Source organism: Schistocerca serialis, chromosome 5 (assembly GCF_023864345.2).
Source record: "Schistocerca serialis cubense isolate TAMUIC-IGC-003099 chromosome 5, iqSchSeri2.2, whole genome shotgun sequence".
Lineage (NCBI taxonomy): Eukaryota > Metazoa > Arthropoda > Insecta > Orthoptera > Acrididae > Schistocerca > Schistocerca serialis.
In genome coordinates this window covers 37,159,954-37,175,915 of record NC_064642.1, presented here as the reverse complement: position 1 = coordinate 37,175,915, position 15,962 = coordinate 37,159,954, and the positions used below count along the sequence as shown (strand labels likewise).

The 15,962-nt window shown below is 38.9% G+C and overlaps 1 protein-coding gene across 3 annotated transcripts in view; it reads left to right on the top strand.

Annotated features, from left to right (window-relative positions):
* Positions 1–15,962, top strand: part of LOC126482304 (ataxin-2 homolog) — a 300,551-nt gene that overhangs the window by 207,175 nt on the left and 77,414 nt on the right. For all 3 annotated transcript variants that reach the window (XM_050106335.1, XM_050106333.1, XM_050106334.1), the window contains one exon: positions 3,780–3,916. In XM_050106335.1, the coding sequence (XP_049962292.1) occupies positions 3,780–3,916 (137 nt within the window). The remainder of the gene's footprint in view (positions 1–3,779; positions 3,917–15,962) is intronic.

Below are 15,962 nucleotides of genomic sequence, written 5' to 3'. Positions count from 1 at the left end.
GTGATACGATACTGCGTGAAGAGTTTGACAGAGCACTGAAAGACCTGAGTCGAAACAAGGCCCCCGGAGTAGACAATATTCCATTGGAACTACTGACGGCCGTGGGAGAGCCAGTCCTGACAAAACTCTACCATCTGGTGAGCAAGATGTATGAAACAGGCGAAATACCCTCAGACTTCAAGAAGAATATAATAATTCCAATCCCAAAGAAAGCAGGTGTTGACAGATGTGAAAATTACCGAACTATCAGCTTAATAAGTCACAGCTGCAAAATACTAACACGAATTCTTTACAGACGAATGGAAAAACTAGTAGAAGCCAACCTCGGGGAAGATCAGTTTGGATTCCGTAGAAACACTGGAACACGTGAGGCAATACTGACCTTACGACTTATCTTAGAAGAAAGATTAAGGAAAGGCAAACCTACGTTTCTAGCATTTGTAGACTTAGAGAAAGCTTTTGACAATGTTGACTGGAATACTCTCTTTCAAATTCTAAAGGTGGCAGGGGTAAAATACAGGGAGCGAAAGGCTATTTACAATTTGTACAGAAACCAAATGGCAGTTATAAGAGTCGAGGGACATGAAAGGGAAGCAGTGGTTGGGAAGGGAGTAAGACAGGGTTGTAGCCTCTCCCCGATGTTGTTCAATCTGTATATTGAGCAAGCAGTAAAGGAAACAAAAGAAAAATTCGGAGTAGGTATTAAAATTCATGGAGAAGAAATAAAAACTTTGAGGTTCGCCGATGACATTGTAATTCTGTCAGAGACAGCAAAGGACTTGGAAGAGCAGTTGAATGGAATGGACAGTGTCTTGAAAGGAGGGTATAAGATGAACATCAACAAAAGCAAAACAAGGATAATGGAATGTAGTCTAATTAAGTCGGGTGATGCTGAGGGAATTAGATTAGGAAATGAGGCACTTAAAGTAGTAAAGAAGTTTTGCTATTTGGGGAGCAAAATAACTGATGATGGTCGAAGTAGAGAGGATATAAAATGTAGGCTGGCAATGGCAAGGAAAGCGTTCTGAAGAAGAGAAATTTGTTAACATCCAGTATTGATTTAAGTGTCAGGAAGTCATTTCTGAAAGTATTCGTATGGAGTGTAGCCATGTATGGAAGTGAAACATGGACGATAAATATTTTGGACAAGAAGAGACTAGAAGCTTTCGAAATGTGGTGCTACAGAAGAATGCTGAAGATTAGATGGGTAGATCACGTAACTAATGAGGAAGTATTGAATAGGATTGGGGAGAAGAGAAGTTTGTGGCACAACTTGACCAGAAGAAGGGATCGGTTGGTAGGACATGTTCTGAGGCATCAAGGGATCACCAATTTAGTATTGGAGGGCAGCGTGGAGGGTAAAAATCGTAGAGGGAGACCAAGAGATGAATACACTAAGCAGATTCAGAAGGATGTAGGTTGCAGTAGGTATTGGGAGATGAAGAAGCTTGCACAGGATAGAGTAGCATGGAGAGCTGCATCAAACCAGTCTCAGGACTGAAGACCACAACAACAACGACAACAGTACCCAATTTCTTTCTTGAACTGCAGACTGGGTCCATAACCTATTGCAGAAACTTCAAGGATAAAGGCGCACAATATAAAGCACAAACACACAACACATGCTACAATAAGGCATATATATTTTAGGACAGCAACAGAAGACAGAGATATGCTGTACTGAATAGAACACTGTACATGAAATTTACTTCAACACATTGGGTATAACAATCTGTTTTGTGTTAATTTCTTCTTCTGTAACTATTTGGTGAAAAACTTCATAATTATAAATGAAAAGCACAAAATTGTGTATGTTTTACAGTATTAATTTATTTAATTTACCAGTGTTTGGCTCATAAGACCATGCTTCAGATCGGATGATTTTGTGAAAATTTTGTTGATGGAAAATACAGCTTGGTTTTTTGTAATGTGCAATCAGGCTTTGGACGTTGCAGTACACCACTAATAGTTCCCATGTGTACTGGGCAGTTTGCAGCAGGCAGTTTGAAGTGTTTGCCCTTTTCTATGGGGAAGGGCAATGTGCTATATCCCTGTCAAGAGTCACAGTCCTAGATGATCCACTCTCACATGCCTGAGAAGGTTCTTAGCTATGCTTATTGAAGGAGAGGAGAGTGTTAAGTTCTTGTTTTCTGAGATTACGGAGATGGTAGTATTTGACATTGATTTAGGTCTCATATTTTATAAAAATGGATATGATTGAGTTTTCTGTTATCTGATGTATATAATTTGTGGATTAAATTTTTGTTAAATTTTCTTCTTGTAGTGTAATTGACTTTGTGTATCAGATGCTCCTTCAGCTTAGGAAATAAGAAGTGAAGACCTACAATACAGTGCTTTTTCCCTTTGTCCCTCTATTGCATTACATTAAAAAACAGTTTCTTTTCCGCCTTATAACTGAGTTCTGAATAATTTTAATTCATATATAATTAAGAAGCTAACAGCAGGACTTTTGCCTTTGTTACTGGTAATGTAGTCCAAGATAACATGGAATTACTAATTTATTAGATTTCTTGAAATTTTTTTTCCATGGCAGTGTACCCTGATGAGCCAAAACATTATGACCACCTGCTCAATAGCTGTTTTGTCCATCTTTGGAACGAAATACATCACTGATTCTGCATATCAGGGATCCGACAGTTTGTTGGTGGGTTTATGGAGATGTGGCACAGGCATGTAATTCATATAAATAACGAGCCACTTGTTTTCATATGTTGTGATGGCATGCTATAGTGACCCATATGGGTTCCATAGGATTTATGTCAGGTGAATTTGGTCACAGAGACATCAACATGGGTTCACTATAATGCTCCTCAAACCACTGTAGCATTGCCATTGGGGAAGACATCAAGCATGAAGGGATGCAGATGGTTCACAGCAGTCAGCAAGTCTTTGATTACTACCGCAGGTCCAATGCAAGCACAGAAGAATGGTTCCCATAGTGTAATACTGGTCCCACCAGCCTGTGTCCATGGTGCAGTGCACGTTTCGAGCTGCTGTTCATCTCAATGACAGTGTTTGTGAAGACAACCTCGACCAAGTGCAGGAAAAATGATTTCTCCAAAGAGCCAACATGTTTCCATTGATCAAAGGTCGAATCTTGACGGTCCCGTACACATTACAGTCATAATTGACAATGTTATTGGGTCAACATGTAAACTTGTAGGAGTAGTGCGCTGTGGAGCTCCATGTACAACAATGTACAATTAATGGTGTGCTCTGAAACACTTGTGCATGCATCAGCATTGTGCTCTTTCAGCAGAGACGAATCCTAATTTACAGAGCAGACAAGCCTCCGAAGCCCACGTTCTGTGAAGTGTCATGAACGTCCAACTGTTTAGTGCTTAGCGGTAGTTTCACCATCCTTCTTCCTCTTCCCGTAGATGCTCACGTCAGTGGCACGTGAACATTCAACCAGCTTCACTGCTTTCAAGATATTTGTTCACAGGCTGTGCGTAGTAACATCCTGTCCTTTGTCAGAGTCACTTATCTCACTGAATTTCTCCATTTGCAGTCTGTATCTTCACTACAGTGGTCACCTGTCTGTGTCTGCTCCGCTTACATACTTTTGTTACCTCGACACGTGTCCACAGTGCCACCATGCAGCATCCACCATCACACTGGGCAGTGCTAATTATGTTTTGGATTATCAGTGTATGTGCTAGAAAATTGTGTGTTGTCATTAATTGATGTGTGGACTGCAACACACTGTCTTTATACAGGATTACATGTATCTTCTTCTTTTTTTTTTTTTTTTGCAGGGAGCTGCTGCCGCCACTGCAGGCTGGACGCCAGAGGCAGATGTTCTCACATCCAGTACTGTGCTTTCATCACCTCCAACTATCATGCCTGACTTGCACACAGAAATTGTTGTCAGCTCTCCACCTACTGTTGGCATGTGAGTTAGCTGAACTTTACCTTGGGCTTGCTTTCAAGTTAGCCCTATGCAGTTGGGTTATACCTGTCTGCTTTTACTAGTGAGCTATGTTGTTGTTCTTGAAAGTGTCAAATATGAATTAATGATTCATTTGTTATATTCAAAGCTCTCTGTATAGTTCTCCCCAGCAGTCTTTTTTCCCCTCTGTAATTTGTCCATAGAACCATTTCACAAATGATTTATACAATTCAAAACCTTACAGTATTATAATGGATGTTTGAGAACAAAGTTACATAAACTGATCAAAATACAAATTTTCACACACAATGCATAACACATATAGTTGATAGGACTAAAATATGACATAAATTACACAAAATAATTACTGGCAATTTATGGAGTTCATCTTTTATATTGCATAGGTTCTTACCATCTCAATCTACATTAAATGCAGAATATAAGTCTACCTAAAGTTATAGGGATAAATATTTAGGTTCTCCTTCTAAAGGTGTTATAAATGTTTGAAGTATAGCACGACTTTTATTAAGTTTAATAGTTCAGATTCGTATGACAAGATGTCATATGTGAGCAGACAACATTCCATTAGAACTACTGATAGCCTTGGGAGGGCCATCCCTGACAAAACTCTACCACCTGGCGAGCAAGATGTATGAGACAGGCGAAATGCCCTCAGACTTCAAGAAGAATATAATAATTCCAATCCCAAAGAAAGCAGGTGTTGACAGGTGTGAAAATTATTGAAAACTGACCTTACGACTTATCTTAGAAGGTAGATTAAGGAAAGGCAAACCTAGGTTTGTAGTATTTGTATACTTAGAGAAAGCTTTTGACAATGCTGACTGGAATATCCTCTAACAAATTCTGAAGGGGTGAAATACAAGGAGCAAAAGGCTATTTACAGTTTGTACAGAAATCAGATGGCAGTTATGAGAGTCGAGGGACATGAAAGGGAAGCAGTGGCTGGGAAGGGAGTGAGACTGGGTTGTAGCCTCTCCCCGATGTTATTCAATCTGTATATTGAGCAGGCAGTAAAAGAAAAAAAAGAAAAATTTGGAGTAGGAATTAAAATCCATGGAAAAGAAATAAAAACTTTGCAGTTGGCCAATGACATTGTAATTCTGTCAGAGACAGCAAAGGACCTTCAAGAGCAGTTGAATGGAATGGACAGTGTCTTGAAAGGAGGATATAAGATGAACATCAACAAAAGCAAAACGAGGATAATGGGATGTAGTCAAATTAAATCAGGTGATGCTGAGGAAATTAGATTAGGAAATGAGACTCTTAAAGTAGTAGATGAGTTTTGCTATTTGGGGAGACAAATAACTGATGATGGAAATATAGACTGGCAATGGCAAGGAAAGCGTTTCTGAAGAAGAGAAATTTGGTAACTTCGAGTATAGATTTAAGTGTTAGAAAGTCATCTTTTCTAAAAGTATTTGTATGGAGTGTAGGGATGTGAAACATGGATGTTAAATAGTTTGGACAAGAAATGAATAGAAACTTTTGAAATGTGATGCTACAGAAGAATGCTGAAGATTAGATGGATATATCACGTAACTAATGAGGAGGTACTGAATCGAATTGGGGAGAAGAGGAATTTGTGGCACAACTTGATCATAAAACGGGATTGATTGGTTTGGCACGTCCTGCGGCATCAAGGACTCACCAATTTAGTATTGGAGGGCAGCGTGGAGGGTAAAAATCGTAGAGGGAGACCAAGAGATGAATACATTAAGTAGATTCATATGGGTGTAGGCTGCAATAATTATTTTGAGATGAAGAAGCTTGCGCAGGATAGAGTAGCGTGGAGAGCTGCATCAAACCAATCTCTGGATTGAAGACAACAACAACAACAACAACAACAACAACAACATGACGAGATGTTTGCATTGATTACAAACTTGTATAACAGTCTACACATTGATGGATCATTAGTAACTAACACACGTTGGAGACTGGGTGGGAACTGACGATGAAGTTTTCTATGATTACTTTCATGCTTCTTAGGTACTCAATATTTTTAACACATTGTAAAATATATGGTTTCGATCATCTTCCTCGCCACAGGCGTGTGGGGGTGTGGCACTAAGATTGATCCTGTGAAAGTATTTCTTGAAGTTCCAGTGATTCAAATTCAGTCTTGCAGTATCTGTTTTGTAACTTGCTGATGTTACTGTCCTATGTCACATTACATTAAAAATTCTGTTTTCTACTGCATTACATTACAGTGTTACTTTTCTCTGTCATATTATGGTGAAAATGGCTTCTCTTCTATCCTACGACCCAGTGCTGTTTTCTTTGTTACTGTTTCTACTTCATTACTTTAAAAATGGCTTCTCTTCCATCTTACAACCCATTGCAGTTTCCCTTTGTTACTGTTCTCTGTTGCATTACAGTACTCAACTTTTCTGAATTGCACAGATGGGAACTCTCCCTGCAACTTGTCCATATTTCCATACCCCCTGGTGTCAACTTTCACTAGTCCTGTACTCCACCTTCCTATTCCATTGTCTTCTGCCACTCAATCCCTGCACAAACCTTCCAGTACTGTCTACTGGACCCTGAAAAACTAACAAGGCTAGTGCATGTTGCACACAAAATATATTTTGATGATAGCCAAGCTGATTGTACTTGACTTGGACACATCTGTGTTTATTATGCAATCCTCATTCTAACAGTAAAGAAATTCCACACCTGATGTGCTACAAATGTTGTAGTTTCAGAATTATAACATTGTCCTAAGCTCAATTTGCAGAGCCAGTGCTTCATATCACCTGTTATAGTTTGGTGTGGGGTGGATCTTTTTGTACAGTGTTCCTCAATTGCTGCATCACTTCATATTCAGCTTTTACTTACGAAGGCTGTTGGTTTACCCAGTGTATTCCAGCCATATATTAAGTCACTGATATTGGGATGTTATCATCTATAAACAAATATCCATCATTATATAGCATTAGAAGGAATTTCTTGCTTAGTTATATTCTTTGATTGTTTTAACAATGACTGATTTGCTTCAACCACGTTGTGTTTCTTGAGCTTGACATTATTGCCCCTGAAACTATACGCAAAGCATTGTACGTCACAGTATGACACTTTTTAAGTGTGCTGCATGGTGCTGATTTGTAGCACATTTTCCTATTAACCTACAGTACAGAGTCATGGCTGTTCATCGATGGAAATACCATCATACTGCAGTTATAGATCTTATAATAGTACATAGTTCTTCACATCTTGTAATTACGTGTCTGATATGATGTATGCATTTAAACTTACCATTGATAAGCATTCACTGGTGTGTGTGGGAAGGGGGAGGGGGGGAGGAGGGGGGTTGTGTTGTACAAGTTACATTATAACTTGAAATTCTGTCTATTAAAGATGTCACCTTGCTGGATGTACTGACGGATATTTCAGGGTCAGTTGTGATACCAACTAATGGTTGCATCCATTTTTTGTTGACAAGTCAGGAAATTTTTGTCTTCAGCGTTTGTACATATGTTATCTGCATATAATAGTATTAGAATATTCATGAATGTCTGTGGAATGTAAGTTGGACAACAGAGGAACCAAGACTGATACATTTGGAATTCCTGTAGTACTCACAAAATATATAATGCTGTTTAAGAAGGCTATGGGAATTTTAATTTTTTTTTTCAATTTTTTCTCCAGTGTCAATAAGATGGCACTGCCATATGCTTTGATCAACTCTATGCATGCTACTAATGACCAGCCATAAGATGATTTTACTAGTCCCTTTCTCTTTCTGAAAACCCATTTGTTTTTCTGTTTCTCACACCATCATTCTGAATGCTGCATAATAATCATTTCCATTACCCCTTTGGAGTGTTGTAATGAGCTGATATGCCATTATGACTGGTTCATCTCTTTTTAGTGATTTGTGACTGGAGATGAGCAACAATTGTTTACTTATTGTGGGAGTTGTCTCATTGTATAGTAATCAATGTAATTGTGGCCAGTTGAAGCTGTGCTTTAGAAGAGTGCAATTTGGAATGTTTGCTATCATAAAGAGTTGGATAAGTTGTCCTCTTCATACCTTGTTTCAACTTCCTTGTCCAGTACAACAAGTTGTGCAGTCATAAACAGGAATAATTCCAACTGTTCGTTAGGTAGCAGAATTCTATAGGAGTTTGCTGTCATGTCATTTTTTGTTGTTGTTGTTGTTGTTGTGGTCTTCAGTCCTGAGACTGGTTTGATGCAGCTCTCCATGCTACTCTATCCTGTGCAAGCTTCTTCATCTCCCAGTACCTACTGCAACCTACATCCTTCTGAATCTGCTCAGTGTATTCATCTCTTGGTCTCCCTCTACGATTTTTACCCTTTAAGCTGCCCTCCAATACTAAATTGGTGATCCCTTGATGCCTCAGAACATGTCCTACCAACCGATCCCTTCTTCTGGTCTAGTTGTGCCACAAACTTCTCTTCTCCCCAATCCTATTCAATACTTCCTCATTAGTTATGTGATCTACCCATCTAATCTTCAGCATTCTTCTGTAGCACCACATTTCAAAAACTTCTATTCTCTTTGTGTCCAAACTATTTATCGTCCATGTTTCACTTCCATACATGGCTACACTCCATACAAATACTTTCAGAAATGACTTCCTGACACTTAAATCTATGTTGTTGTTGTGGTCTTCAGTCCTGAGACTGGTTTGATGCAGCTCTCCATGCTACTCTATCCTGTGCAAGCTTTTTCATCTCCCAGTACCTACTGCAACCTACATCCTTCTGAATCTGCTTAGTGTATTCATCTCTTGGTCTCCCTCTACGATTTTTACCCTCCACGCTGCCCTCCAATACTAAATTGGTGATCCCTTGATGCCTCAGAACATGTCCTACCAACCTATCCCTTCTTCTGGTCAAGTTGTGCCACAAACTTCTCTTCTCCCCAATCCTATTCAATACTTCCTCATTAGTTATGTGATCTACCCATCTAATCTTCAGCATTCTTCTGTAGCACCACATTTCGAAAGCTTCTATTCTCTTCTTGTCCAAACTATTTATCGTCCATGTTTCACTTCCATACATGGCTACACTCCATACGAATACTTTCAGAAATGACTTCCTGACACTTAAATCAATACTGGATGTTAACAAATTTCTCTTCTTCAGAAACGCTTTCCTTGCCATTGCCAGCCTACATTTTATATCCTCTCTACTTCGACCATCATCAGTTATTTTGCTCCCCAAATAGCAAAACTCCTTTACTACTTTAAGTGCCTCATTTCCTAATCTAATTCCCTCAGCATCACCCGACTTAATTAGACTACATTCCATTATCCTTGTTTTGTTTTTGTTGATGTTCATCTTATATCCTCCTTTCAAGACACTGTCCATTCCATTCAACTGCTCTTCCAAGTCCTTTGCTGTCTCTGACAGAATTACAATGTCATCGGCGAACCTCAAAGTTTTTATTTCTTCTCCATGAATTTTAATACCTACTCCGAATTTTTCTTTTGTTTCCTTTACTGCTTGCTCAATATACAGATTGAACAACATCGGGGAGAGGCTACAACCCTGTCTTACTCCCTTCCCAACCACTGCTTCCCTTTCATGTCCCTCGACTCTTATAACTGCCATCTGGTTTCTGTACAAATTGTAAATAGCCTACGCTCCCTGTATTTTACCCCTGCCACCTTTAGAATTTTAAATCTATACTCGATGTAAACAAATTTCTCTTCTTCAGAAAAGCTTTCCTTGCCATTGCCAGTCTACATTTTATATCCTCTCTACTTCAACTATCATCAGTTATTTTGCTCCCCAGATAACAAAACTCCTTTACTACTTTAAGTGTGTCATTTCCTAATCTAATTCCCTCAGCATCACCCGACTTAATTCCACTACATTCCATTATCCTCGTTTTGCTTTTGTTGATGTTCATCTTATATCCTCCTTTCAAGACACTGTCCATTCCATTCAACTGCTCTTCCAAGTCCTTTGCTGTCTCTGACAGAGTTACAATGTCATCGGCGAACCTCAAAGTTTTTATTTCTTCTCCATGGATTTTAATACCTACTCCAAATTTTTCTTTTGTTTCCTTTACTGCTTGCTCAATATACAGATTGAACAACATCGGAGAGAGGCTACAACCCTGTCTTACTCCCTTCCCAACCACTGCTTCCCTTTCATGTCCCTCGACTCTTATAACTGTCATCTGGTTTCTGTACAAATTGTAAATAGCCTTTCGCTCTCTGTATTTTACCCTGCCACCTTTAGAATTTGAAAGAGAGTATTCCAGTCAACATTGTCAAAAGCTTTCTCTAAGTCTACAAATGCTAGAAACGTAGGTTTGCCTTTCCTTAATCTTTCTTCTAAGATAAGTCGTAAGGTCAGTATTGCCTCACGTGTTCCAGTATTTCTATGGAATCCAAACTGATCTTCCCCGAGGTCGGCTCCTACTAGCTTTTCCATTCGTCTGTAAAGAATTCGTGTTAGTATTTTGGAGCTGTGGCTTATTAAACTGATTGTTCGGTAATTTTCACATCTGTCAACACCTGCTTTCTTTGGGATTGGAATTATTATATTCTTCTTGAAGTCTGAGGGTATTTCGCCTGTTTCATACGTCTTGCTCACCAGATGGTAGAGTTTTGTCAGGACTGGCTCTCCCAAGGCCGTCAGTAGTTCCAATGTAATGTTGTCTACTGCGGGGGCCTTGTTTCGACTCAGGTCTTTCAGTGCTCTGTCAAACTCTTCACGCAGTATCGTATCTCCCATTTCATTTTCATCTACATCCTCTTCCATTTCCATAATATTGTCCTCAAGTACATCGCCCTTGTATAGATCCTGTATATACTCCTTCCACCTTTCTGCTTTCCCTTCTTTGCTTAGAACTGGGTTTCCATCTGAGCTCTTGATGTTCATACAAGTGGTTCTCTTATCTCCAAAGGTCTCTTTAATTTTCCTGTAGGCAGTATCTATCTTACCCCTAGTGAGATAAGCCTCTACATCCTTACATTTGTCCTCTAGCCATCCCTGCTTAGCCATTTTGCACTTCCTGTTGATCTCATTTTTGAGAAGTTTTTATTCCTTTTTGCCTGCTTCATTTACTGCATTTTTATATTTTCTCCTTTCATCAATTAAATTCAATATTTCTTCTGTTACCCAAGGATTTCTACTAGCCCTCGTCTTTTTACCTGCTTGATCCTCTGCTGCCTTCACTACTTCATCCCTCAAAGCTACCCATTCTTCTTCTACTGTATTTCTTTCCCCCATTCCTGTCAATTGTTCCCTTATGCTCTCCCTGAAACTCTGTACAACCTCTGGTTCTTTCAGTTTATCCAGGTCCCATCTCCTTAAATTCCCACCTTTTTGCAGTTTTTTCTGTTTTAATCTACAGGTCATAACCAATAGATTGTGCGTCATTTTTTATGTCCCTTATTACCTCCCAATTTCAGGTTAACAGTGTTTCTATACTAACCACAGTGCAGAAGTTTTACCAATTTTTATTTTTGTTTGTAAATAGTTTTTTTGCTTTGGCTTAGCATTTTTAAGCGTAAGGAAATTAATCCATTAAAGAACATTTTGTATTTTCTTAACAAATATCTTCATTCCATTAGAACTGCAACACATCCTTCATTGGTGACAGGGTGGTGATTTATGGGTTTTCCAGTTTTTTCCAACTTCGAATATTAATACTTTTCCCACTTCATTTATGAGTGATGACAAGGTGCTCGTGTCTTTTGGCAACTCCAGTTTGACTTAAGAGACATTACAGTTAGTTGTTTTACGTGTAGTAGTCAATCTAAGGTTCGAGCTTTGTGATGTTCCACTGCTTCTTGACTGTGATATCAGATGGCGATATACAGTCTGATTGGCAGCTACAAGCCGCTGTTATCCAATCTTGCTCACTTTATTATTTTGCACACCTGTCAATATCTTCTAATTGAACTTTGTCTCTCAAAGTGCTGCAGTTACTTTTAGAAGTTAAGAGTACAAATGAACATCCAGATTGCTAAATAAATATGTTGCTTCTCATAAACAAGATGTAGTATATTGTACTCTTGTTTACAGTAACATGCATTACAAAACTGCTTTATTTTTCAGGATATCACAAATACATTGATAAGGATTATGTCCAAAAATGGTCTGTCGTAGTTAACAGATTCCAGTTGAGTGACTATATAACAAATCTTCTCTTGTCCCCTTGATGTCATAGGCATTGTCACGTTTGCTCTTCCTGTATTCTCGCACCATATCTCCAAGTCAGGACCTGACAATAGGGAATAAACTGCCCAACCAGGAGGCAACAAGAGTGCCTAACAATGTATATTGTTTTCCAACTTGCAGATATTCTATGTCTATCCTTTCCATAATTTGTGCAGACAAATAAAACATACATTCAAACAGTAGGTTATACTAATTCATTATGAAAATGAACTTTTTGTGTTGGGTGAATGCTTATGTAACATGTCACTTCACCAAAGTTATATGTTACACTACAGATCCCCCTCCCCTTAGGCGAGTGATGTCATCACAACTATGAATTGCCAACAAACAATAAACTTTCAAAACTCAAAACTGATTTTAAACTTCTTAACTAGAAGTCTCAAAATCTTGTGTCTATCTGATGTATAGTCACAGCTATAATAGCATTTCATTTTTAATAAATATACTTATTATGTTTATTACATGTGAAATGCCTGACATTGATTGATAAACCATCAACCATAGGCATATGTTTATCTTAACTTCACTTGGATTAAGTTATTTAACATTTATAGCTGACAATCATTCTTTTACTAAGAATAGGGAACTTCAGATAACCAAAATTTATTACCAGTATAGATCATTAAAGCATTTTTATGATATTTCTTTGCTTTGCCTCTTGAATTATTCATTACTAGGACCTATGGACCAGAAGCCATTTAGTCCGATTGTACATATTTCATCTAATCAAATATAGAGGGTGAGTCAAGAGGAAAGGTACATGCTTTGAGGGGTGATAGTATTAGTGATTCTGAACAAACAACTTCATATTGGTGTATGCCCTATTCCGAATGGTTTCCAAGACAGAACACATTTAATATCACTTTTGTAAATTTTTCTTGAATAACTCTAAAGCCGCACCCTCCAGCGAAAACATGTCACAGTACAAAATTATACTTTATTAAATTTCCTACAAAAAAGGTCCTACTCATTTTTTTCTCTAGAACTAATGATTTGTGTGAAGAGAGCATGAGAATGTTGAAAAACTCGCTCGACATGCGTGTGCTGTAGCTTACGTAGTTTTTGTTGGCCAATTTGAGTTAGCAGGTTGAGACGAACAGTTTTATATGGGACACTTGTAGTCTGTTGAGGTAGTTTCCCAAACATACGACCATATGAAGTTTTTTTGTTCAGAATCACTAATACAAGCAGGTACCGTTCCTCCTGACTCACCCTGTATTTCTTGTAGAACTTGGGCTTTTTTTTTAAATTACTGGTCATGTCATAAACCTTGGACAAGCCTTTGAATACAGATTTTAATAATTGGAGACTACTGAATATGGTAAACAGGGAGGATAGCCAAGATACTCAGGAGCAGAAGACAGAAACGAGATGAAAGACTAAGGACATTAGACCTCAGTGATTGGTATCCATCCCACCTCCATCATCCCAAGGATCCCGCCCTGGTAGGTTCTTCACTGAAGGCTCAGATAGTGAAGATCTTAGCTGTTTCTGGAGAATGAACTTCAATGACTTCTCCTCACCACACCTGAAAAGTGGTTCTTTACCTTTAGTATTGATGCCAAATGGAGAAGGTAGAAACACAGCAGTTATCACCTTTTCCTCTGTAAGCTCCACATTCAAGTTAAACCCTCTGTGGGCTAAATTACACAAACCTGCTGTAGCAAATTCTTATAAATCCAACCCTCTCCAATAAAAATTTAAAGAAAAGATATAGATTCTTCTAGGAAAATTATATGAGACTCTGCAAAACTTACAAAACTATACTGGGATATTGCCATGTGTAGTTGTTACAGAGAACGCTACCTTTCCTGTTATGAAACTAGTTCTTTGCATTTACAAAACTGTCACTGAACCAGAGGAGTCATTTGTTGAATGATCAACAAGCCCTTGTTGTCGGACATTCTACGAGGGTTGACTGAAAAGTAATGCCTCCACCTTCGTAACTCTTCACCAGTTGGCAGCATTGGTGTGCGGCAGGTAGTGGCTTGTTCCATAGCCTCTTCTCTACAGCTCCAGCTGGCAGGAAGCCTTAGCATTGAACAGATGTGTTGTTACAGTGTAAAGTATGGAACCCTGCGCATATGGTCGGTCAATGCGATTTAAGCAATGTGCAGTCATTGAATTCTTGGCAGGACAAGGTGTCACCCCAAAGGAGATTCATCAGAGAACGAAATCAGTTTATGGAGATTGTGTTGATGTGAGTACTGTGCGTCATTGGGCAAGTGAGTTTAAAAGTGTTGAGGTGAGGTGGAAACATCTGACCTGCATGACAAGCAATGAGTTGGACGTCATGTGACTGAAACCACCGAGTTCCACAAGCATAATGTTGACAGATTGGTTCAGGACGATCGTCGTATCACTCAGAGAGAAACTGCAAGCACAATCGGCATTTCACAAGAACATGTGGGTCACATTATTACTTTGCTTGGCTGTCGGAAGATCTGTGTACGATGGGTACCCCGGATGCCGACTCCTGAAATGAAAGCACACATACTTGAAATTTGCCAGGAACTCGCCTTACGAGAGAATAAGGCACACAGTACCAACATCAACACAATCACCATAAACTGCTTTCATTCTCTGATGAATCTCCTTTGGGATGACACCTTCTGCTGTCTATAATTCAGTGATTGCACTTTGCTTAAATCGCATTGACTTACCGTCTGCACAGGGTTCCTTACTTTACACTGTAACGACACAACTGTTCAATGCTAAGGCTTCCCGCCAATTGGAGCTTACCATTGCTGCCAACTGTTGAAGGGTTACGAAAGTGGAGTCATTACTTTTCAGTCAACCCTCATATAAACAGTTATCTGTTGTACCAAACCAAAAGAGTAGTATGCAAAACACAGGACACTTGCCTTTTTATTATCCCTCTTTAAATTGGCACATGGAACAGATTAATGAACTCAGGTAAATTCACCTACCTTATTACTTTCTAGGAACCTTGGTACTAACAGTACCAACTTATATAGTAGCTGTTAAGTTTCACTTCTTTCAGCAGTAAGATTATCTCTACACAGTCTTTTACTTTCCCACAGTGATACTGTCCATATTCATGTATCTGCCTTTTTCTCTCAAGCATGGCTCATCCTTTCCCCTCTAAGTTCATCTACCCTTTCCAATACATCATACACACATCCAGAGTAGGCTACAATATCCTTTTAATATCTAGCATGAGATTTTTGCTCTGCAGTGGAGTGTGTGCTGTTAAGTTTGGAAGGTAGGAGATGAGGTACTGGCAGAAGTAAAGCTGTGAGGACAGGGCATGAGTCGTGCTTGGGTAGCTCAGTTGGTAGAGCACTTACCCGAGAAAGGCAAATGTCCCGAGTTCGAGTCTCGGTCCGGCACACAGTTTTAATCTACCAGGAAGTTCCTTTTAATATTATTTTAAAATCTGCCTCCCCATTCTGTTAATATACAGGGTGAATCTCCAAAACTTGCATCACAAATATTGTGGAAATGGAAAGTACTGTTGATGTGTGGTTTTCATGTAGTGGATTGGTTGTCAGGGGCTTGTATTGTTAGCAAATCAACAGATTCTAATAATACTTAGAAAACGTTTTTCTTGTGCAAACATACACTTTTTTTGTAATGGAACAATGCCTGTTGACATTAACAATCTAAAGTGGGGTGAATTAAAAATATCAGTTCTGTTCATTGCAGGTTCTAGTGAGAGTCGTTTACGAGATCGTATTTTGAAAAATTTCCACACCCAACACTTGAACAGTACATGTGGTACCACACACTGAAGAACAACACAAGTGCATACACTAGAAATGTGGATTCTGAGCAGTAATGAGACAGTTGACCATGGCAGGTTGTGTTCGAAATGACCACTTTCTGTGGCAATGCACAC